The sequence below is a fragment of the Macaca mulatta genome, chromosome 8 (assembly GCF_049350105.2).
Source record: "Macaca mulatta isolate MMU2019108-1 chromosome 8, T2T-MMU8v2.0, whole genome shotgun sequence".
NCBI lineage: Eukaryota > Metazoa > Chordata > Mammalia > Primates > Cercopithecidae > Macaca > Macaca mulatta.
This window is the reverse complement of record NC_133413.1, coordinates 41,542,659-41,565,295: the sequence shown is the minus strand read 5'-3', so window position 1 is coordinate 41,565,295 and position 22,637 is coordinate 41,542,659. Positions and strand designations below refer to the sequence as shown.

The 22,637-nt window shown below is 36.1% G+C and overlaps 1 protein-coding gene across 1 annotated transcript in view; it reads left to right on the top strand.

Annotated features, from left to right (window-relative positions):
- The first annotated feature begins 2,999 nt into the window (after positions 1-2,999).
- The window catches only part of LOC707094 (A disintegrin and metallopeptidase domain 3-like), an 83,771-nt gene continuing 64,133 nt past the window's right edge, over positions 3,000-22,637 (top strand). The window contains exons 1-4 of the mRNA XM_015145215.3: positions 3,000-3,227; positions 3,719-3,801; positions 12,250-12,305; positions 13,659-13,737. Coding sequence (XP_015000701.2) covers positions 3,170-3,227; positions 3,719-3,801; positions 12,250-12,305; positions 13,659-13,737 — 276 coding nt within the window. The 5' untranslated portion in view covers positions 3,000-3,169. The remainder of the gene's footprint in view (positions 3,228-3,718; positions 3,802-12,249; positions 12,306-13,658; positions 13,738-22,637) is intronic.

The window sequence follows — 22,637 nt, the reverse complement described above, 5'->3', positions numbered from 1 at the left end:
CTAAACGTTGTAAGGAATGTTAAAGGTGAGAGAGAGAGACAGAGAGAGAGAGAACATGCAGTACATTAATTACAAAAAAGAAAGAGATGATATAGTACGATATCCTCACACATTTTAGTCATTTGTTAATGTTGCTTCTGAATTCCCAAACCTTATTTCTGCTTCCACAGTAGACACCATAGATTTGCAAATTTATTACGTATTGCTTAAGATCTTTAGGACTGGGTTTTGGGCCCTAAATAATCAAATTAGTAAAACAAAAAAAATCCATGTAAAGACTCTTCAAAGATACACAGCAATTTGTTTAATAGCTATATATTAGATTATCATAGAAATGCCAGAAAAACCACAGGGATCATAAAGTAATCCATTTCAGTTATTTACTATTTTAATGTTTTGTGTTATAGCCAGCATCATATGCAATTTTTGTATTCCATTATTTTTGCATATTTTGCATGCTATTGGTTTACATTTTAAATAATGATAAAATAATGGTTTTAACTATTTATCACTGAGAAGAGCTTTACAATTATTAAGGCGCCACGTTTATCCAAAAGCTTTACATTTTCAGCTCATTACATTTTCAGCTCATTACATTTTCATAAATAAATGGTCCACTTTAAGAACAATGTCCTACTATGATTTAATTGGTGCCTTATATGGTTGTTAGATTTTTATATTCTGCATTTTGACAACACAGTATTAATAAATCTTTTTAAGGTGTCTTAGCATTATACATATAATAAATTTTGTGTATAATTTTGATAGTGAACATATTAAATATTTGAAAACCTCCCATCAGTGTGAATAAATTGCTTACATTAATAAATATGCCATGATATTGGACTTTTGAAACACAAATTTTTGTTCCCATGACAAAAACCTTTGTAGTACATCACCAGCATCCCCATTAGTTGAAATCTTATTTTCATCTGACCAGAGCTCCAAAGAAGATAGAATAATAGTCATTTTAAGCTGAGAAAACATCTGAAAACAGAAGATATATGATATACGGCTTTGGGTGACCATAAATATAACATTGCATCTCCATACATAATGCTAATATGTTCAATTTACTATATTTTGGAGAAGAATCCATTGGTGGATGAAACTAGTTAGCACAACTGTAGTTTTTATAAAAGTGAAAATGCTATTTATATAAATAGTGTTACTGCATTAAAATAAATGTTTCTTGTTAAATACTAAAGATAAATACTTACAGTGTTGACAAGACCAAAGATATAGACAACTTTCTCAGCTGCAGCTGTCATGTCAGAGCCCATATAAGCATACTAAAAGACAAATTTTCTTTCTTAATCCCTAGTGAAAATGACTGAACTATCACATTGTAAGTGTATTTAAATATAAAGTGTTAGAATAATGCAGTGCTAAAGTGAAGAGACAAAAACAAAATTAAGTGCTAAGTTTGAGGCATAACCCTAGAGGCTTTATACATTAATTAATGATATTAAAATGACATAGTTGTGATTATCTTCCTTACATATATGTATGTATGAAAGGTCAAAAAGTGAAGTTTCCAATGTTGCAGGATATTTTTAAGGAATCAGAGAGACTGATGGGGTTCAGGAGGATATTTATTAATTATTTAGGTGCACCAGCCCAATCAGATTAACATCCAAAGGATGGACTGAGCCCTGAACAACGAGTTACGTTACCTTTTAAGCATTTCGTGGGGGTGGGGGGAGATCTGTGCAGGGGGAAGCATATTACAGAAATGAGAAATAAAGACAGTTATTTAATTAATTGTGACATGCATTACATCGTTTCTTACTTTTAAAAGAAAAACATGTTTTGCGACTTGAGTTTATCTGTCTAGTGACCTTGCAACTGCACAGCTAGGGAATCAGGGTCTTCACAATGCCTGGGAAAGGAGGAGAGAAAGACTCACTAGCCACAGTAAAACAGGCAGTTAATTTTTAAAGGACTCCAGCTCTTTCTCTTTCTCAGGGGGAACTGGGTTTTCTTACATACAACTGAGTTTCTGTTTATACACTCCTTAATTTCTTTTAATTCCTGTTCCACAAGAGCACATATTCATTAAACACCAGATGGAATTCCATCACAAACACAAGTCAGTTGATGTAAAAATTGGCGAAATCCAAAGTTTTGGATATGAATAATAGTGATGGCTGCCCAGCAATATGGATGTATTTAATTCCACTGAAAAGTAGGCTTAAAAAGCATTAAGATAGTAATTTTTATACTGTGTATTTTACTACAATACAAATGTTACAATAAATAATAAATTGTAAAAAAAAAAAAAACCTGAAATTAGGCAAACCACCTACCTATGTAGTAAGAGATAAAATAAAATTATTTCCACTTAACTATATTATCATTCCTTGTGTGAACTCCATATTGATGGGGGAAAATATGTCTGGCTTTTAATTTAGTCTCCCTAAGCCATAAAGCTTTTCTAAGAAACAAAAGTGTGGAAAATTCAATAAATAAATGGATTTTGATTGTTTTTATGAAGTAATTTTATAGGTGTGATTTTTTTTGCCTGATACTTATAAATCGTACTAAAATAATAAAATACATCCATATATTCATATTTCGCATTTTATTTAAACTCCTTAGACAGTTTTCTAAGAAACTGATTTTTTAGTTTTCAGTATGTGTTTGTGTTTTCACCTGAGTCTTAAGAGAAGAAAACTAGAACTAGATATTACTAAAATTGGCAATTGGCTGCTGCTAAACATACTGTGATTCCTTTTTTTTTTTTTTTTTTTTTTTTTTTTTTTTTTTCCTGTTTTCCTTCACTACAATAATTCAACCGTCTTCCCAGAAGGCTATGATGTGGAACAGTCATCTTGCCAAGACTTCATCAGCAAAAGGTCTAGAGTACAAATGTGCTTTATAACCCTATATTACCCCTGAATGCATTGTAAATGTCAACTTTTTAGGAAAAAAAAAGAGCCCACGTGCCCAGAAATGCCGGCTCCCACGTGCCTCCTCCGATGCAGCCCACTGTGGGCGGGAGCGCGGGGCTGTAGGATCCACCCGCCTCGGGATCCACGGAGCTGGGTCCCGCAGCACTCGCAGACCCCACGGCCCTTCCGCTCCGCTCGGCCTCCACCACCCTGGCCTCGAGCTGCAGCCGTTCCAAGGGCAACGGCCGTCCTGTGGCTGGGCCGCTGGCTAGGCAATGCTGTCTCTCTTGCTGATCCTCTCAGGCCTGGGCCGGCTAACCTCCGCGGGCCCGCGTAAGTAAAGAGCCCTGCAGGAGAGGACGCCGCCTTTCCCCTTTCGCCTTTCGCAGGGCAGAGAAGCGCAGGCCAGGCTGGGGAGGGGGCCTCAGAACCGCTCACAAGTGTGGACCACAGGCTGCAGCGGGAAGCGGGGATGCCGGATGGGACCTGTAGCCCACACTTCTACCACGCAGGGCTGAGGTCACCAAGCCCTGAAGTGTCCTTGGGCAGAGCTAGGATAAACCTCCCATACCTGGAGGAGCCGTTTCCTGGAACTGGACTGTGTGTGTGTGTGTGCGTGCGTGTGTGTGTGCGTGCGCGTGCGTGCGTGTGTGTGCGTGTGCGTGTGTGTGTGCGCGCGCGTGTGTGTGTGCGCGCGCGTGTGTGTGTGTGTGCGCGCGTGTGCGTGCGTGTGCGTGTATGCGATGGAAGTATAAAGAGTGATGAGAAAGGACGCTGTGACATGAATACACTGGGAATGTTCACATATGCTTTTCCTCATGCAGATTCTGAAACACCAGTTCTGCAAATTACAGTACCACGGAAGATCCAGACAAACACCAATGATGGCGATGTTTCAGAAACGCATGTAATTAAGAGATCACCTTTTAAAATTATGGTGTTTTGTTTTTTCTGGACTACATGGCCCCAAAGAATTCATACATATCCCTTTGTGAAATTTTGTGTTCTAATTTACCGTGCTAAGGAGTCTTTTGGTCTGAATGACAGCAAGAGTTTGATATTTTTTCATTTCTCAAGTAATATGTGAATGTTAGATAACTGTTTTAGGCCGTGCGCGGTGGCTCAAGCCTGTAATCCCAGCACTTTGGGAGGCCGAGACGGGCGGATCACGAGGTCAGGAGATCGAGACCATCCTGGCTAACACAGTGAAACCCCGTCTGTACTAAAAATACAAAAAACTAGCCAGGCGTGGTGGCGGCGCCTGTAGTCCCAGCTACAAGGGAGGCTGAGGCAGGAGAATGGCGGGAACCCGGGAGGCGGAGCTTGCAGTGAGCCGAGATCGCGCCACTGCACTCCAGCCTGGGTGACAGAGCGAGATTCCGCCTCAAAAAAAAAAAAAAAAAGAAAACTGTTTTAAAATAGAGATTCAGAAAAAGAATCCCCAGATTCCTATGACACAAAGGAACCATATTCAGTCTACTGGGTTCTTTTAGAAAATATGTACATTTAAATCTGTGTTATTATATAGTTGAGGTCATACTAATATTTACCAAGCAATATGTTTTTAACATGATAATATATAAAGACTATCTTCATGCCTATACATGTGTATATAAATCCTTTGTAAAAATGAAAGTGATGTCATCTTTCATCTGATTAGAGTAGGAAAGTAGGTATGTTGTAAAATTAAATTGAGGTAATACAGAGAATGCTGAATAAAATGAATGTCCACACCAGTCTCTAAAAATAATAAATTTGTACTAAATGAATATTTAGAAACACATGCACATGCACACATATATTTTTAATGATTCTATATGACTGTAATTGACTTTTCATTTATTTATAAATATTGGATTTACTTTTATGATAATATGGCTCTGTCATTTTTATGACTTCATGATATGTCATATGGATGTAACATATATCTTATCAAATTTTCAACTCATAGTTTCATAAAATTTCTTTGATAGTTGTTTATGTAGATCAATGGGCAAGCCATTAAATTTTTTTGTAAACATTGAAGAATATCTTCCAGAAAAGTTACTTTACATTTGACTGTTATTAACAAACAATAATGATACATATATTTTTGAACTGTCACCAGGCTTTGTTCAATTTTCTCATCTCCACTAACTCACACAAACACACACATGTACACACCACTGTGAGAGATAAACATTATGTTTTAGTGATGAAATATTCAGCTCACTAGGAACATTTAACAATTCTGAAGTTGTATAAATTTAATAAAATGCATTCAGCACCTATAGAGTGAAAATTCATAGCTCTAGAGGAAGAAACTGTGAAAGCCATTTCCATAGTGAGATCTTAAAATGTTTTCCTCAAATGTTGGTTGACAAATCATAAAAAAATTCATAAAGGTAAAGAAAATTTGAACAACAAAAATATTTTTATCCAATGGACATATATAGAACATGAACCCAGTGAAGTGAATGTATTGTTTTCTCCAGTTCTGATATGTTTTAGGACTCACTAGACTCTACAGTTTATCACACAAGAATCCAAGAAACATTCACTGTGAGCTCCCTGTTTAGAAACACAATCTCTGTGTTCCTGAAGCATACTGAGTCTACCAACAAAAGAACTACAGGAGAAATGTTGGCTTTCAGAGATCTCTGCTGAAATCTTTCAGTGACTCTTTAAATAGTCAAGCAGGGCTTGTCAAAATAATTAGGCAAACACTGAGGAGGCTCCCTTGGCCAGGGACGTTTTGAGCCATGAAAGCCCATTATAAATATCACTGCCTTTGTTTTGGACAAGAATCTGAAATATCCAGATGTGTAGGGATCCCCAGATCTAAAGATAGAGCTTTTCCAATCCAGCTGTAATTTAGCTCTATGCCACTGTAAGTAATGTACATTCTTCTGAAGAATATATAGGACGGTCAACAAAATTGATGATAGTAAAGAAAGAAAATTAAAAATCAAATACTGGTAGCATAAAACTAATTATATGGTAACAATCAATTAGGATAAAACTTAACAAGAAACTCAAAAATGCATTTAGCAATTTGTAGACGTACTTCTATATATTTCACAGGGTGAAGAAGAAATAAGTGATAATGGATGTTACACAATGCATAATGGGCAAGAGTAAATAAATTACATACATAAATTTGATATACACTTGAAAATTGCATAGGAATATAACTAAAAATATATAAATAGCCAATATTTTACCTGACAACCCTGTCATTCAGAAATGAAGGATAAAAAATATCCTGTACAAACAAAGGCTGAGGAAGTTTATTACCACCAGGCTTGCCTAATAAATGCTAAAAGGAGTTATTTAAGCTAAAACGAAAGGAGGCTAAATTATAACAGGAGCACATATGAAAGTGTAATACCCACAGGCAAAGGTAAATATAAGTCAATTTCAGAATGCTATAATACTGTAATAGTGGTGTATGAATCACTTATAACTCTAACGTAAAGGTTAAAAGTCAAAAGTGTTAAAATAACTATCACTACCATAGTTAATGGATACAAAACATAAAAAGATGGAAAATTTGACATAGATAACATAAAATTATGCATATGTGTAGAAGTAATAATGCATAGTTTTTGTATGTGATTGAAGTTAAATTTCTAGTATCTTAAAATAACCTGATATAACTATATGTTTATGTAAGCCTCGTGGTAAACCATGAAACAAAAATCTGTAGTCAATACACAAAAATTAAAGAGAAAATAATCAATAGATACCACTGCAGGATAACATCAAATCACAGAGGAACACAGGAAGAGAAGAAAAATGCACAAAACAACATATAAAGCAGCCAGAAAACAATTATCAAAATGGCAATAGTAAGTCTTCATGTCAATAATTACTCTAAATTTAAACGGACTATAAACTCTCCAATCAAAAGACATAGAGTGGCTGAATGGGTTAAAAGTATCCAAAGATATGCTGCCTGAGAGAGACACATTTCAGCTTTAAGAACATGCAGGGGCTGAAAGTGAAGGGAAAGGAAAAGATATTGCATGGAAATCAAAATCCAAAGAGGAAAGGAGTCTCTGTGCTTTTATGAGACAAAAATAGACTTTAAGTCAAAAACTGTAGCAAAAGGCAAAAAAGTCATACTGTAATCATAAAGGGGCCAGTTAATCAAGAAGATACAACAATTTAAAGTGTATATGCACCCAACACAGAGCCCCCTAAATGTATAAAGCAAATTTAAACAGAACTGAAATGAGAAATAATATTGACAAAGGACTTCAATACCCCAATTTCAACCATGGATAGATTTATACAGCAGAAAATTAATGAGAAACATTTAGACTTAAACTGCACTTTAGACCAAATGGACCTAAAAGACCTCTATAGAACGTTCCATCAAATAGAAACAGGGAAAAATAGAAAACTCCTAAATAAGTGGAAATTAAACAGCACCTTCTTAAACAACCAATTGGTCAAAGAAGAAAACAAAGGGTGAAAAAGAAGAGAGTAGAATAACCATAGATAGAGGAACAAAACTAAAGTTATATTTTTAAAAATATAAATAAAATTAATAAACCTTTAACAATATTAGGAAAAGCAGAGGACTCAAATATGCAATACCAGAAATAAAGGAGGAGACATTACAATTGACATCACCAAGTAAAAGCATCATGCTATGAACAATTTTATGCCGACCAACTGCATAACCTGGAAGAAATGGACAGCATCCTAGAAACAATCTATGAAGACTGAATAATGAAAAATAGAAAATCTGAGGAGATCTATAACAAGTAAGACTGAATCAACAATCAAAAATCTCCTATAAAGAAAAGTCCAAGACCAGATGACTTAACTGGTGATTTCTACCAAACATTTTTTTTTTTATAAAGAGTAAATAACAATTATTCTCAGAGTTTTCCAAAAAGTGGAAGAGGAAGGAGCACTTCCAAACTTATTTCATGAAGCCAGTATTACAATATTACTCTAATACCAAAGTTGGACTGAGATACTCCAAGATAAAAACATGAGCCAATATCCCTGGACAAAGATGAAAGTATCCTCAATAAAATATTACCAAATTCAACAGCACAATAAAAGGACTGTATATCATGATCAACTGGGATTTATTCCTGGGATTCAAGGATTGTTAAATATATGCAAATGAGTACATGTGTATGCCACATTAAGAGAATAAAGGATAACAAACATATCATCATCTCAATAGATAAAGTAAAGGCTTTGGACAAAATCCAGCATTCTTTGATGATAAACATTCTCAACTAATTGGGTATAGAAAGAATTTACTACAAAATAATAAAGGCCATAAATGACAGGCCTACATCTGACATCATACTCAATATGGAAAAGATGAAATCTTTTCCTCTAATATCATGAAAACTACACTGGTGCCCAGTCTCACCACTACTGTTAAACATTGAACTCCATCTTAAAAAAAAAAAAAAAAATTACCTGCTTGTAACAAAGGCCAAGTGGACCACTCCCAAAGACCACTTGGAAGTGCATCCCCAACAGCAGTCCTCACTTCAATTCAAGTTAAGTCTTTAAAATTGTATTTTGTGTCTCAGCTTCTTCCTGTAGGTCTTTTGACCCCCGCTGGCCAGGGGCACTCAGTGTAGGCCCAGTGGAAGCCAGAATTCACATCCTCACCCAGGGACCCAGGAAGCCCCCCTTGCAAGTCCCTCTCACGGCTGGGCTAGGCCACCTGTTTGTGCATTCCCGTAGTCCCCTGTGCATTTCCACCAGGAGACTGTGTTATTGTAATCTTCAATATCCTTGTCTGCCACCCACACTGCACCCAGCAGGGCTGAGCCTTGTTCTCTCTGCTGTCTCCAGTACCCACTGCTTAGGGGGCCTTTGTGAGCATATTCTGAAGGAAGAAAGGGAAGGTGAGGGGAGAACAGCCTGGAAATGATAAAGAGATCAGGTTGGGCACAGTGGCCATGCCTGTAATCCCAGCAATTTGGGAGACCAAAGCGGGCAAATAACTTGAGGTCAGGAGTTTGAGACCAGCCTGGCCAACATGATGAAACCCCATCTCTACTTAAAAAAAAAAAAATTAGCTGGGCGTGGTGGCAAGCACCTGTAGTGTCAGCTACTAGGGAGGCTGAGGCAGGAAAATCGCTTGAACCCCAGAAGCGGAGGTTGCAGTGAGGCGAGGTAGCACCCTTGCACTCCAGCCTGGGCAAAAGAGTGAGAGTTTGTCTCAAAAAAGTAAATAAATAAAATAAAATCGGTGTATATGTGGCTGCATTTCTTACATAACACCTCACATTTATTCAAAGAAATCTGAGACCTGCCGCTGCCTTGCTCTCAGGAAACAAGCACAGGAAAACTAAATTGTTGTATGCCATCAGTGGCAGAGTGTGCAAGTGACAGGAGATGTGGTGCTTCCAATGAAGAGACCAAAGGATGGGGACACTTGGAAAATCCCAAGCCAAGCTTGAGCTGCCAACTACAGCCAAATGGAGTACTGCCTTCTCCAAACACAGATAGGACTTAGATGGCGGCCACTGGTCTTAAGCAGGGAAGACCTAAGTCACCTCAAGTGTCCTGTGAGAGACCACAGTCTTTGCCAAGAGAGAGGAAGTGCCCATGCAGGCCCTGACATAAAGCCTCTTGGTCAGGAAGTCCTTCTGACCTTCTTTTCTTGGATAGCCCTTCCTTGACAATTAGATGAGAGAAACTTGCCTCTTTGCAAGATAAGACTAACGTTATCTTTGGACTTCACCATAGGTGGAAGTTGCACCAGAAGGATTATTCAAGAAGAGAAAATAAAATGCCTCCAAGTCAAATTGTCTATTATCAGAAGACATGATCTTATACATAGAAAATCCTAAACATTCTATATGAAGAAAAGGTTAGAACAAAGACATGAATTCAGTCAAGTTGCAGTATGCAAAAACCAACATAAAACCGATCAGCTGTGTTTCCACACACTGATAGTAAACTAGCTGAGGAATAAATTTTTTTAAAAAATTACTTATAGTAGCATCAAAAAGAATAAAATATTTAGCAATATATTTACCTATGGTGGTGAGAGATCTGTACATTGAAAACTACAAGCTATAAATTGATAAGAAAAATTGAAGAAGACAGAAACAAATGGAAAGATATCCCTTACTCATGGATTAGAAGAATTAATATTGTTAAAATGTACATATTACCCAAAGCAGCCTCCAGATTCAATGCAATGATGCAATGCCCATGAACATTCTGATGGCATTTTTCACCAAAACAGAAAAAAAACAAATCTAAAATTCTCATGGAACCACAAAAGACTCAAAATAGTTAAAACAATTCTGAGCAAAAACCCTGATGCACCATCACATTTCTTCATTTCCAATTATATTACAATGAAATCACTACCTCATAAAGATATTTGCACTCTCATGTTCATTGCAGCATTATTCCCAACAGTCAAGATATGAAAGTAACCAAAATGTCCATATACAGATGAACGGATAGAGAAATTGTGGTATGTATGTATTTATATATGAAATAGAATATTATTCTGTCTTTAAAAAGAAGTAGATTCTACCATTGTGATGACATGAAATAAGGGAAAGGACATTATGCTATGTGGCATAAGCTAGACACAGAATGAAAAATTCTGCCTGATCTTACCTATATGTGGAATTTCAAAAATTTTCATACATAGAATTGTGGAGAAAACAATGGTTACCAGGGACTCTGTGTGAGGAGGAGGGTGCAGGGGCAAATGTGAAAATGTAGGTAAAAAGGTACAGAGTCGTAGTTACATAGGATGAAACATCTAAGAAATCTAATGTACAAAAGAACTGTAGTTAACAATAATATGTTTTATACCAGTAATTTGTCAATAAAGTAGATTTTAGGTACTCTTACCACCAAAACAACAACAAGGAAAATATAAAAGAAAGTAACTATATTGGAATGCTATATATTTTAATTTGCTTGACTGCCAGAATCACTTATCTATTTCTAAATCAAGATAAGACTATCAAAAACTTATGTTGTATACTTTAAATATATACAATATACTAAAAGTAAATTATATTATGTATCTATCATAATCAAAATAGTATGGCATTCATCTCTGGGTATATGGGTAAAGAAAATGTAGATTGATAGGTGATCGATCAATTGATCAATAAATAGACAAACAATGGAAAGTATTCAGTTTTTAAAAAGAAGGAAATCCTGCCATCCATCATTTGTAACGACCTGGTTGTACTTGGAGGACATTATGCTAAGTGAAATAAGCCAGACACACAAAGACAAATGCTGCATTATCTCACTTATACATAGTATCTTAAAAATAAAGTCAAACACATAGTAACAGAAATTAGACGGTAGCACCAGAGGTTGGAGGCAAGGGTGAAAAGAGAAGACATTGGTCAAATATGTTAAAAATTTATTAATTTCTTATATAATCTTATATAATGTTATAACTTTCAGTTATAAGATTAATAAATTCAGAAGATCTAATGCACATCATGGTCCCTATAGTTAATAATAATGTTTAGTTTACTTAAAATTTGCTAAGAATAGACCTCAAATGTTCTCACCACATATGATAAAATGGTAACTATGTGAGGTGGTGGATATAGTAATTCGATTGTTTTAATCATTTCACAATGTATATGTATATTAAAACATCATATACATCTTTTACACACTTTAAATAAATACAAAACTTGTTTTTCAGTCGTAGCTCAATAAAGTTGAAAAAATAAAATTGCCTTAAAAGGTTGTGGAAACGAAAGGAATTTTTATTATTGATACAAATAACAATTTATCATGAAGATATCACCATATTTAATCTGTTTGGAACACCATACTAAATCTATCTGAACCAGAAACCTCCATTAAATGGAGGAGCTTCTAATGAGATGTGGGCTGTCCCAGAAAGCGTGACTTTGTGTAAGATGACTCTCTTGAGCTAAGGCAAGAGCCAAAGGGGGTAGGGAGATGAGGACTGCCTGTGGGTAGTACCTCTGGCAGCTGAGCAGTAAGTCTTTTATTCTTAACTGGGAACCTGTGCTGCATTATTTCATTTTCAATTTATTTGTGCTGAGAGCTGCAAAATGGAACAAAGATAACAAAATTCAAGTTTCTTCAACTGTTTCTCAGCATTTCTAAACATTATCCCCATTTTAAATTCAAATCTCATAATAATATATGCTAATGATTAATGATCTGAGTTTTGAAATTTAGACTCCTTGTGTTTATTTAAATTACAATTAATTCTGTTATACGTTCCAATTTTGATACGTGCAGGATATAATCTACATTTGTATGAATGAATATATGTTTCAAGGAACTGTGACGTTTAACTTTTGAGAAGTTAGAATCTCTACCAATTACTTTCTCTCTGAATATTTTGCTACAGGCCACTTATTCCATCAAAATTGAGGGGAAACCATATACTTTCCTGCTTGAAAAACAGTAAGTTACCACTTTTTTATTCATTATTTTTAGTGTCTCAAATTTTTACAATCACTACCTTAAATTGAGCTTAAATAAGAGACTGAATATTAGATTCATTTAACATTTTATATCTTCTCTGTGATTCATTTTAGTCATCAATTTCAGGTTGTCATTTTGAGACTGTTTCAGGGAGGCACTCTGCCTTTTCCTAGGTTCCAGAAGGAAGGCAGGATGGAGCTGAATTTTTAGTAAACTTGTGAAGGACACTCATTGCTGTTTTATGACACTAAGAATTTTGGGGTTGTTTTTACCAACATCATGAAAACATCATGTAAACTAACATCATCTAAAGTAACATCATGAAAACTAATGTAAATATATAAAATCTATTGTTACTTGTTAACAAATACTAACTAAGGTGTATGAGCCATAAAATTACAGTTGAATCTGAAAGAAAATCTCTTTTGAAATCTGGCAGACCTACCTATTACTGTACATACATTTGAGTTTGTCAGTTATTTTATTTATTTCTTTATTTATTTTTATTTATTTATTTATTTTGAGACAGAGTCTCGTTCTGTCACCAGGCTGGAGCACAGTGGCATGATCTTGGCTCACTGCAACCTCTGCCTCCTGGGTTTAAGCGATTCTCCTGCCTCAGTCTCCCAAGTAACTGGGATTACAGGCACACGCCACCACACCCAGATAATTTTTGTATTTTTAATAGAGTCGGGATTTCACCAGGATGTTCTCGATTTCCAGACCTCATGATCTGCCTGCCTCGGCCTCCTAAAGTGCTGGGATTACAGGCATGAGCCACCGCACCTGGCCTATTTTATTTTATTTCATTTCATTTTATTTTTGAGACAGGGTCTCACTCAGTTGCCCACGCTGGAGTGCAGTGGTGCAATCGTAACTCACTGCAGCCTAGATTTCTTTAGCTCAAGCCATCCTCTCGCCTTGGCCTCCCAAGTAGCTAAAATTACAGGCACACACCACCATGACCCACCAATTCATTTTTATTTTTATTTTTAGTAGAGATAAATGGTCTCCATATGTTGCCCCAGCTGGTCTTGAACTCCTTAGCTCAAGCAATCCTCCAGGTTTGGCCTTCCAAAGTGCTACACCTGGCCCTAGCTGATTATTTTAAATTCATTAAAGCATCCACACATTTTTCTGATTATACTGGTTATTATTCTTTCTTATATTCACAATATGGTATCAAAAAGCAGCAAGTTAATATAGAAATAAGTCCATTTCATTTTTAGATGTTTGTATTGAAAGTAAATTTTGTTTAATTTTATTATTCTGGAAGTTATTTTTAATCAATGATATAATTACAATGAAGTGTCATCATTTTTATTGAATTAGGTCATTTTTACACCCACATTTCCTGGTGTATTTATACAATGAATCAGGAACATTGTATGTAGATTCTTCATTTTCAAAGGTAAGTTTTGGTTTCTGCCAAGTAAATTTGCATTTTTGTATGTGGTTAAGGTGCCATTGTTGGGGAGGAAATGAATGCTTCATGGCCCATATAATTATTGAGAAAACAGATTACAAAATTAAATATAATGTGGCAATTATTATGAAAGCATATTGAATAGAAGTACGTTTTTAAAAATCTGGAACTTAGGAATCATTTCTCCAAAAAGGACATTTAAAGTATGTCTGGAAGTATTAGTAGGAGTTTTAGGGGGGGAAAAAAGTGTCTGAAGAAGCGAAGACACACTGAGAAGTTTCAATCGATATATGAGAGGGCCTGGGCAGTGGAGAAAATGGTAGACATTACCTTACAGAAAGACCCCAGGGAACTGATGAGAGTGAGGATGCGATAAAGTAGTGTACCGAACCTTAATAGGTCCAAATGTGAAACCGCGGAATTCGAGTTGTATCAGAAAAACTTTTTTCTTTTTGGTTTTGTTTTTTTGTTTTTTGAGACGAGGGCTCACTCTGTCACCCCAGTGCAATCTTGGCTCACTGCATCCTGTGCCTCCCAGGCTCAGGTGATCCCCCTACCTTAGCTTCCCGAGTAGCTGGGACTATAGGTACGCGACACCATCACCCAGATAATTTTTGTATTTTTAGTAGAGTCGGGATTTCACTATGTTGCCCAGGCTGGTCTCAAGCTCCTGGGTTCAAGTAATCTGCCTACCTTGGCCTCCTAAAGTGCTGGGATTACAGGCTGAAAGGCATTAAAGAGTCAAGAAAGTTTTGAAATTATGTGAGAAAGCTCATTTTACCCTGTAAGATATTTATTACACCCTGTAAGGTATTTATTACTCTGTAAGACATTTATTCACACGACTGGGAGGAAATGAAAGGCAATGACTGGTCACACTCTATTGCTGAATTGGAACTGAGAGATGACGAAATCTACAATATGGTAACTGGTAAAGGATTTTCCCTCCCTACCAAATTACAATTCGAAGTCAGAAAAAAAAAAAAAATACATGAGACACCTGTTTTGAGCCATGTGACAATAGGCCAATTAGGAATTTTGTACCTGAGAGAATGTAAGCACAGGAGGTGAATTTCATATTTAAGTTTGCCCCCTACTGTAGATAGTCTGAACCATAGCATCCAGACATGGAACCAAGCAAAAATCTGAGAGTTTGGAGTTTAAAGTTGCTGATTACTGTTGATTTTTAAGTTTTCTATATTTTGAATATGTCCTTTGTCAAACATGTGCTTTGCAAATATTTTGTCCCTGTCTGTGATTTGTCTTACTTTTCAAATGGTCTCCACTGATCAAAGAGTTTTATTTTTGATGAGGGCTAATTTATCAACAATTTCTTGTTATGATTGGCTGTTTTCATGTCATACCTACGGATTCTACGTAACAGTAGTTTCTGAAGACTTTCTGGGGTTTTTTTAAGTTTATACTTTACATTTAATTCTTTATCTATGTTGAGGTAATGTTGTATAAGGTGTGGAATTTGGATCAAAGTTCAGTCTTGACTAGATGTATAATAGTTACAACACTATATTTTTAAAAGGCTATATTTCTGCTTTGAATTGCTCTTTTAACTACTTTGTCAAAAAAATCCGTGGATCTAGTGTGGATATATGTCTGGGTTGTTAACTAGAGTGGTTTTTCCCACTTTATTATTCTTTCTTATACTTTTTAAACTCTTCTATTCTAGATATTTTGCTTTTTTATGTAAGATTTAGATAAAGCTACTCCATGTGCAAAAAAAAAAAAAAAAAATTGCTAGGACTATGATAGAAATTGTGTTAAATCCATAGATCAATTTGGGGAGAACTGACATCTTTACTATGTTAAGTTTTCCAATTCAAAAACACAGTAAGTCTCTCAATTTATTTGGTCATTTACGTATGTCTTTCACTAGTGTTTTTGTTATTTCAGCTTTCAGATCCTATACATTTTTTAGGTTTATACCTAAGTATTTCATTTTATTGCAGCAATTGTAAATGATCTTGTGTTTTAATTTTAGTTTCCACGTGTATACTGTTCTACTGATGCAATTCATTTTCTGGGTTTCATCTACTATTCTAGAATCTTGCTAAATTCACAAATTAGTTCTAAAAGGGCTTTTTAATAGATGCCTTGAGATTTCCTACATAGACACGTCTTTAACAAATATAGACAATTTTCTTTCTTCATTTTCAACCAATATGTCAGTGTGCTTTTCATTTCTTTGCCTTGCCTCACTGTAATTTGCTAAAATGTCCAGAACCATGCTGAATAACCATAGCGAGGGCATTCTTCGATTATTCTCAATTTCATGGAAAACATATTCAGTCTTTCATTGTGAAAAAATAATTTTAGCTTTAGGTTTTCTTATAGTCTCCGTATGAAGTTGAGAAAATTCCCCTCTATTTCTAGCCTGCTAAAAGTTTATTTTGTTCTTTTTGTTCATTAATGGCTATTTAGTTACAGAAAATGCTTTTTCTACATCAGTTGATAGGACTACAAGTTTTTCTTTTCTTTTTTGGTCTTTGGGCATGCTGGATCAAATTGATTTATTTTTAAATCTTGAAATAGTTTTGCATACCTAAAAAATTACAACCAAGTCCTGACATGATTAATTATAATTCTTTTTACACATGACTTATTATCTTGAGGTTTCACTCATCAGTATTCATGAGAGATATTGATCTGCAAGTTTTGTTTTGTACTGACTTTGTTTGATTTTTGTATTAGGGTCATAATAATGTATGTATAAGGTCCTATAAAGGAAGCTGAGATTTGCTTTTTCTGCATCTATTAATTTCATCCTGTAAATTGTATTATTTATTATATAATATAGTGTATCACATTAATTGATTGTCTTATGTTGAACCACTATTACATTCCAGAGATAAATCCCACCTGGTCATAGTGTAGGACACTTTTAATATTCTGTTGCATTCAGATGTTTTTGAGACTTTTTCCATCTATGTGCATCAGGGATATTGGCTTGTAGTTTTCTTTTCCTGTAATGATTTATGTGGCTTTGATGTCTGGCCTCATAGGGTAAATTTGGAAGTGTTTCCTTTTTCAGTTTTTTGCAAGAGTTTAAGAATGGTTGTTGTGGCATTAATTATTCTTTAAATGTTTGGTAGAGTTCAACAGTAAAGTTATCTGATCCTGCTCTTTTGTTTGTCGGTAGGTTTTGATTACTGATCTAATCATTCTAGTTGTGAGTCCTTTTAAATTTTGTACTTCGTTATGATTCAATCTTGGCAGTTTCTATGTTTCTAGATATTTATCAGTTTCTTCTGGATTATCCAGTTTGCTAACAGAAAATTGTTCATACTAGTCTCTTACATGATCTTTTTCTGTTTCCGCGGGATTAGTTATAAAGTCTCTGTTTTATTTCTGATTTTATTTATTCGCATCCTTTCTATTTTCTTAGCATAGCTAAGTTTAGTTGTCAATTTTGTTTCTTTTCGAAACACGAACTTCTTTGTTTCTATATTGGTTTTCTATTTTTCTTTTATTTCTGTTCTAATCTTTGTTTTTTTAATTTTTTCTGCTAATTTGGGGCTTAGTTTTATCGTGCTTTTCTAGATCCTTCAAATAAACATATTTGAGATATGCCTTTTTTTAATGTAGGCATATATTGCTATGAACTTTTCTCATAGTATTGCTTTTCCTGCATCCATTTGTTTTAATATTTTTTGTTTACTTTTATTTTTTTTATTTTTTTTATTTTTTTTTAAATTTATTTATTATTATTATACTTTAAGTTGTAGGGTACATGTGCATAACGTGCAGGTTTGTTACATATGTATACTTGTGCCATGTTGGTGTGCTGCACCCATCAACTCGTCATTTACATCAGGTATAACTCCCAATGCAATCCCTCCCCCCTCCCCCCTCCCCATGATAGGCCCCTGTGTGTGATATTCCCCTTCCTGAGTCCAAATGATCTCATTGTTAAGTTCCCAACTATGAGTGAGAACATGCGGTGTTTGGTTTTCTGTTCTTGTGATAGTTTGCTAAGAATGATGGTTTCCAGCTGCATCCATGTCCCTAAAAGGACACAAACTCATCCTTTTTGATGGCTGCATAGTATTCCATGGTGTATATGTGCCACATTTTCTTAATCCAGTCTGTCACTGATGGACATTTGGGTTGATTCCAAGTCTTTGCTATTGTGAATAGTGCTGCAATAAACATATGTGTGCATGTGTCTTTATAGCAGCATAATTTATAATCCTTTGGGTATATAACCAGTAATGGGATGGCTGGGTCGTATGGTACATCTAGTTCTAGATCCTTGAGGAATCGCCATACTGTTTTCCATAATGGTTGAACTAGTTTACAATCCCACCAACAGTGTAAAAGTGTTCTTATTTCTCCACATCCTCTCCAGCATCTGTTGTTTCCTGACTTTTTAATGATCGCCATTCTAACTGGTGTGAGATGGTATCTCATTGTGGTTTTGATTTGCATTTCTCTGATGGCCAGTGATGATGAGCATTTTTTCATGTGTCTGTTGGCTGTATGAATGTCTTCTTTTGAGAAGTGTCTGTTCATATCCTTTGCTCACTTTTTGATGGGGTTGTTTGTTTTTTTCTTGTAAATTTGTTTGAGTTCTTTGTAGGTTCTGGATATTAGCCCTTTGTCAGATGAGTAGATTGCAAAAATTTTCTCCCATTCTGTAGGTTGCCTGTTCACTCTGATGGTAGTTTGTTTTGCTGTGCAGAAGCTCTTTAGTTTAATGAGATCCCATTTGTCAATTTTGGCTTTTGCTGCCGTTGCTTTTGGTGTTTTAGACATGAAGTCTTTGCCCAAGCCTATGTCCTGAATGGTACTACCTAGGTTTTCCTCTAGGATTTTTATGGTATTAGGTCTAACATTTAAGTCTCTAATCCATCTTGAATTAATTTTCGTATAAGGAGTAAGGAAAGGATCCAGTTTCAGCTTTCTACTTATGGCTAGCCAATTTTCCCAGCACCATTTATTAAATAGGGAATCCTTTCCCCATTTCTTGTTTCTCTCAGGTTTGTCAAAGATCAGATGGCTGTAGATGTGTGGTAGTATTTCTGAGGACTCTGTTCTGTTCCATTGGTCTATATCTCTGTTTTGGTACCAGTACCATGCTGTTTTGGTTACTGTAGCCTTGTAGTATAGTTTGAAGTCAGGTAGCGTGATGCCTCCAGCTTTGTCCTTTTGACTTAGGATTGTCTTGGAGATGCGGGCTCTTTTTTGGTTCCATATGAACTTTAAAGCAGTTTTTTCCAATTCTGTGAAGAAAGTCATTGGTAGCTTGATGGGGATGGCATTGAATCTATAAATTACCTTGGGCAGTATGGCCATTTTCACGATATTGATTCTTCCTATCCATGAGCATGGTATGTTCTTCCATTTGTTTGTGGCCTCTTTTATTTCACTGAGCAGTGGTTTGTAGTTCTCCTTGAAGAGGTCCTTTACATCCCTTGTAAGTTGGATTCCTAGGTATTTTATTCTCTTTGAAGCAATTGTGAATGGAAGTTCATTCCTGATTTGGCTCTCTGTTTGTCTGTTACTGATGTATAAGAATGCTTGTGATTTTTGCACATTAATTTTGTATCCTGAGACTTTGCTGAAGTTGCTTATCAGCTTAAGGAGATTTTGGGCTGAGACAATGGGTTTTTCTAAATATACAATCATGTCATCTGCAAACAGGGACAGTTTGACTTCTTCTTTTCCTAACTGAATACCCTTGATTTCTTTCTCTTGCCTAATTGCCCTAGCCAGAACTTCCAGCACTATGTTGAATAGGAGTGGTGAGAGAGGGCATCCCTGTCTTGTGCCAGTTTTCAAAGGGAATTTTTCCAGGTTTTGCCCATTCAGTATGATATTGGCTGTGGGTTTGTCATAAATAGCTCTTATTATTTTGAGGTACGTTCCATCAATACCGAATTTATTGAGCGTTTTTAGCATGAAGGGCTGTTGAATTTTGTCAAAAGCCTTTTCTGCATCTATTGAGATAATCATGTGGTTCTTGTCTTTGGTTCTGTTTATATGCTGGATTATGTTTATTGATTTGCGAATGTTGAACCAGCCTTGCATCCCAGGGATGAAGCCCACTTGATCATGGTGGATAAGCTTTTTGATGTGCTGCTGGATTCTGTTTGCTAGTATTTTATTGAGGATTTTTGCATCGATGTTCATCAGGGATATTGGTCTAAAATTCTCTTTTTTTGTTGTGTCTCTGCCAGGCTTTGGTATCAGGATGATGTTGGCCTCATAAAATGAGTTAGGGAGGATTCCCTCTTTTTCTATTGATTGGAATAGTTTCAGAAGGAATGGTACCAACTCCTCCTTGTACCTCTGGTAGAATTCAGCTGTGAATCCATCTGGTCCTGGACTTTTTTTGGTTGGTAGGCTATTAATTATTGCCTCAATTTCAGAGCCTGCTATTGGTCTATTCAGGGATTCAGCGTCTTCCTGGTTTAGTCTTGGGAGAGTGTAAGTGTCCAGGAAATTATCCATTTCTTCTAGATTTTCCAGTTTATTTGCGTAGAGGTGTTTATAGTATTCTCTGATGGTAGTTTGTATTTCTGTGGGGTCGGTGGTGATATCCCCTTTATCATTTTTAATTGCGTCGATTTGATTCTTCTCTCTTTTCTTCTTTATTAGTCTTGCTAGTGGTCTGTCAATTTTGTTGATCTTTTCAAAAAACCAACTCCTGGATTCATTGATTTTTTGGAGAGTTTTTTGTGTCTCTATCTCCTTCAGTTCTGCTCTGATCTTAGTTATTTCTAGCCTTCTGCTAGCTTTCGAATGTGTTTGCTCTTGCTTCTCTAGTTCTTTTAATTGTGATGTTAGAGTGTCAATTTTAGATCTTTCCTGCTTTCTCTTGTGGGCCTTTAGTGCTATAAATTTCCCTCTACACACTGCTTTAAATGTGTCCCAGAGATTCTGGTATGTTGTATCTTTGTTCTCATTGGTTTCAAAGAACATCTTTATTTCTGCCTTCATTTCGTTATGTACCCAGTAGTCATTCAGGAGCAGGTTGTTCAGTTTCCATGTAGTTGAGCGGTTTTGATTGAGTTTCTTAGTCCTGAGTTCTAGTTTGATTGCACTGTGGTCTGAGAGACAGTTTGTTATAATTTCTGTTCTTGTACATTTGCTGAGGAGTGCTTTACTTCCAATTACGTGGTCGATTTTGGAGTAAGTACGATGTGGTGCTGAGAAGAATGTATATTCTGTTGATTTGGGGTGGAGAGTTCTATAGATGTCTATTAGGTCTGCTTGCTGCAGAGATGAGTTCAATTCCTGGATATCCTTGTTAACTTTCTGTCTCGTTGATCTGTCTAATGTTGACAGTGGAGTGTTGAAGTCTCCCGTTATTATTGTATGGGAGTCTAAGTCTCTTTGTAAGTCTCTAAGGACTTGCTTTATGAATCTGGGTGCTCCTGTATTGAGTGCATATATATTTAGGATAGTTAGCTCTTCCTGTTGAATTGATCCCTTTACCATTATGTAATGGCCTTCTTTGTCTCTTTTGATCTTTGATGGTTTAAAGTCTGTTTTATCAGAGACTAGTATTGCAACCCCTGCTTTTTTTTGTTCTCCATTTGCTTGGTAAATCTTCCTCCATCCCTTTATTTTGAGCCTATGTATGTCTCTGCGTGTGAGATGGGTCTCCTGAATACAGCAGACTGATGGGTCTTGACTCTTTATCCAGTTTACCAGTCTGTGTCTTTTAATTGGAGCATTTAGTCCATTTACATTTAAGGTTAAGATTGTTATGTGTGAACTTGATCCTGCCATTATGATATTAACTGGTTATTTTGCTCGTTAGTTGATGCAGTTTCTTCCTAGCCTCGATGGTCTTTACCTTTTGGCATGTTTTTGCAATGGCTGGTACCGCTTGTTCCTTTCCATGTTTAGTGCTTCCTTCAGGGTCTCTTGTAAGGCAGGCCTAGTGGTGACAAAATCTCTAAGCATTTGCTTATCTGTAAAGGATTTTATTTCTCCTTCACTTATGAAACTTAGTTTGGCTGGATATGAAATTCTGGGTTTAAAATTCTTTTCTTTAAGAATGTTGAATATTGGCCCCTACTCTCTTCTGGCTTGGAGAGTTTCTGCCGAGAGATCTGCTGTTAGTCTGATGGGCTTCCCTTTGTGGGTAACCCGACCTTTCTCTCTGGCTGCCCTTAAGATTTTTTCCTTCATTTCAACTTTGCTGAATCTGGCAATTATGTGTCTTGGAGTTGCTCTTCTCGAGGAGTATCTTTGTGGCGTTCTCTGTATTTCCTGGATTTGAATGTTGGCCTGCCCTACTAGGTTGGGGAAGTTCTCCTGGATGATATCCTGAAGAGTGTTTTCCAACTTGGTTCCATTTTCCCCCTCACTTTCAGGCACCCCAATCAGACGTAGATTTGGTCTTTTTACATAATCCCATACTTCTTGCAGGCTTTGTTCATTTCTTTTTCTTCTTTTTTCTTTTGGTTTGTCTTCTCGCTTCATTTGATTCATTTGATCCTCAATCACAGATACTCTTTCTTCCAGTTGATCGAGTCGGTTACTGAAGCTTGTGCATTTGTCACGTATTTCTCGTGTCATGGTTTTCATCTCTTTCATTTCGTTTATGACCTTCTCTGCATTAATTACTCTAGCCATCAATTCTTCCACTTTTTTTTCAAGATTTTTAGTTTCTTTGCGCTGGGTACGTAATTCCTCCTTTAGCTCTGAGAAATTTGATGGACTGAAGCCTTCTTCTCTCATCTCGTCAAAGTCATTCTCCGTCCAGCTTTGATCCGTTGCTGGCGATGAGCTGCGCTCCTTTGCCGGGGGAGATGCGCTCTTATTTTTTGAATTTCCAGCTTTTCTGCCCTGCTTTTTCCCCATCTTTGTGGTTTTATCTGCCTCTGGTCTTTGATGATGGTGATGTACTGATGGGG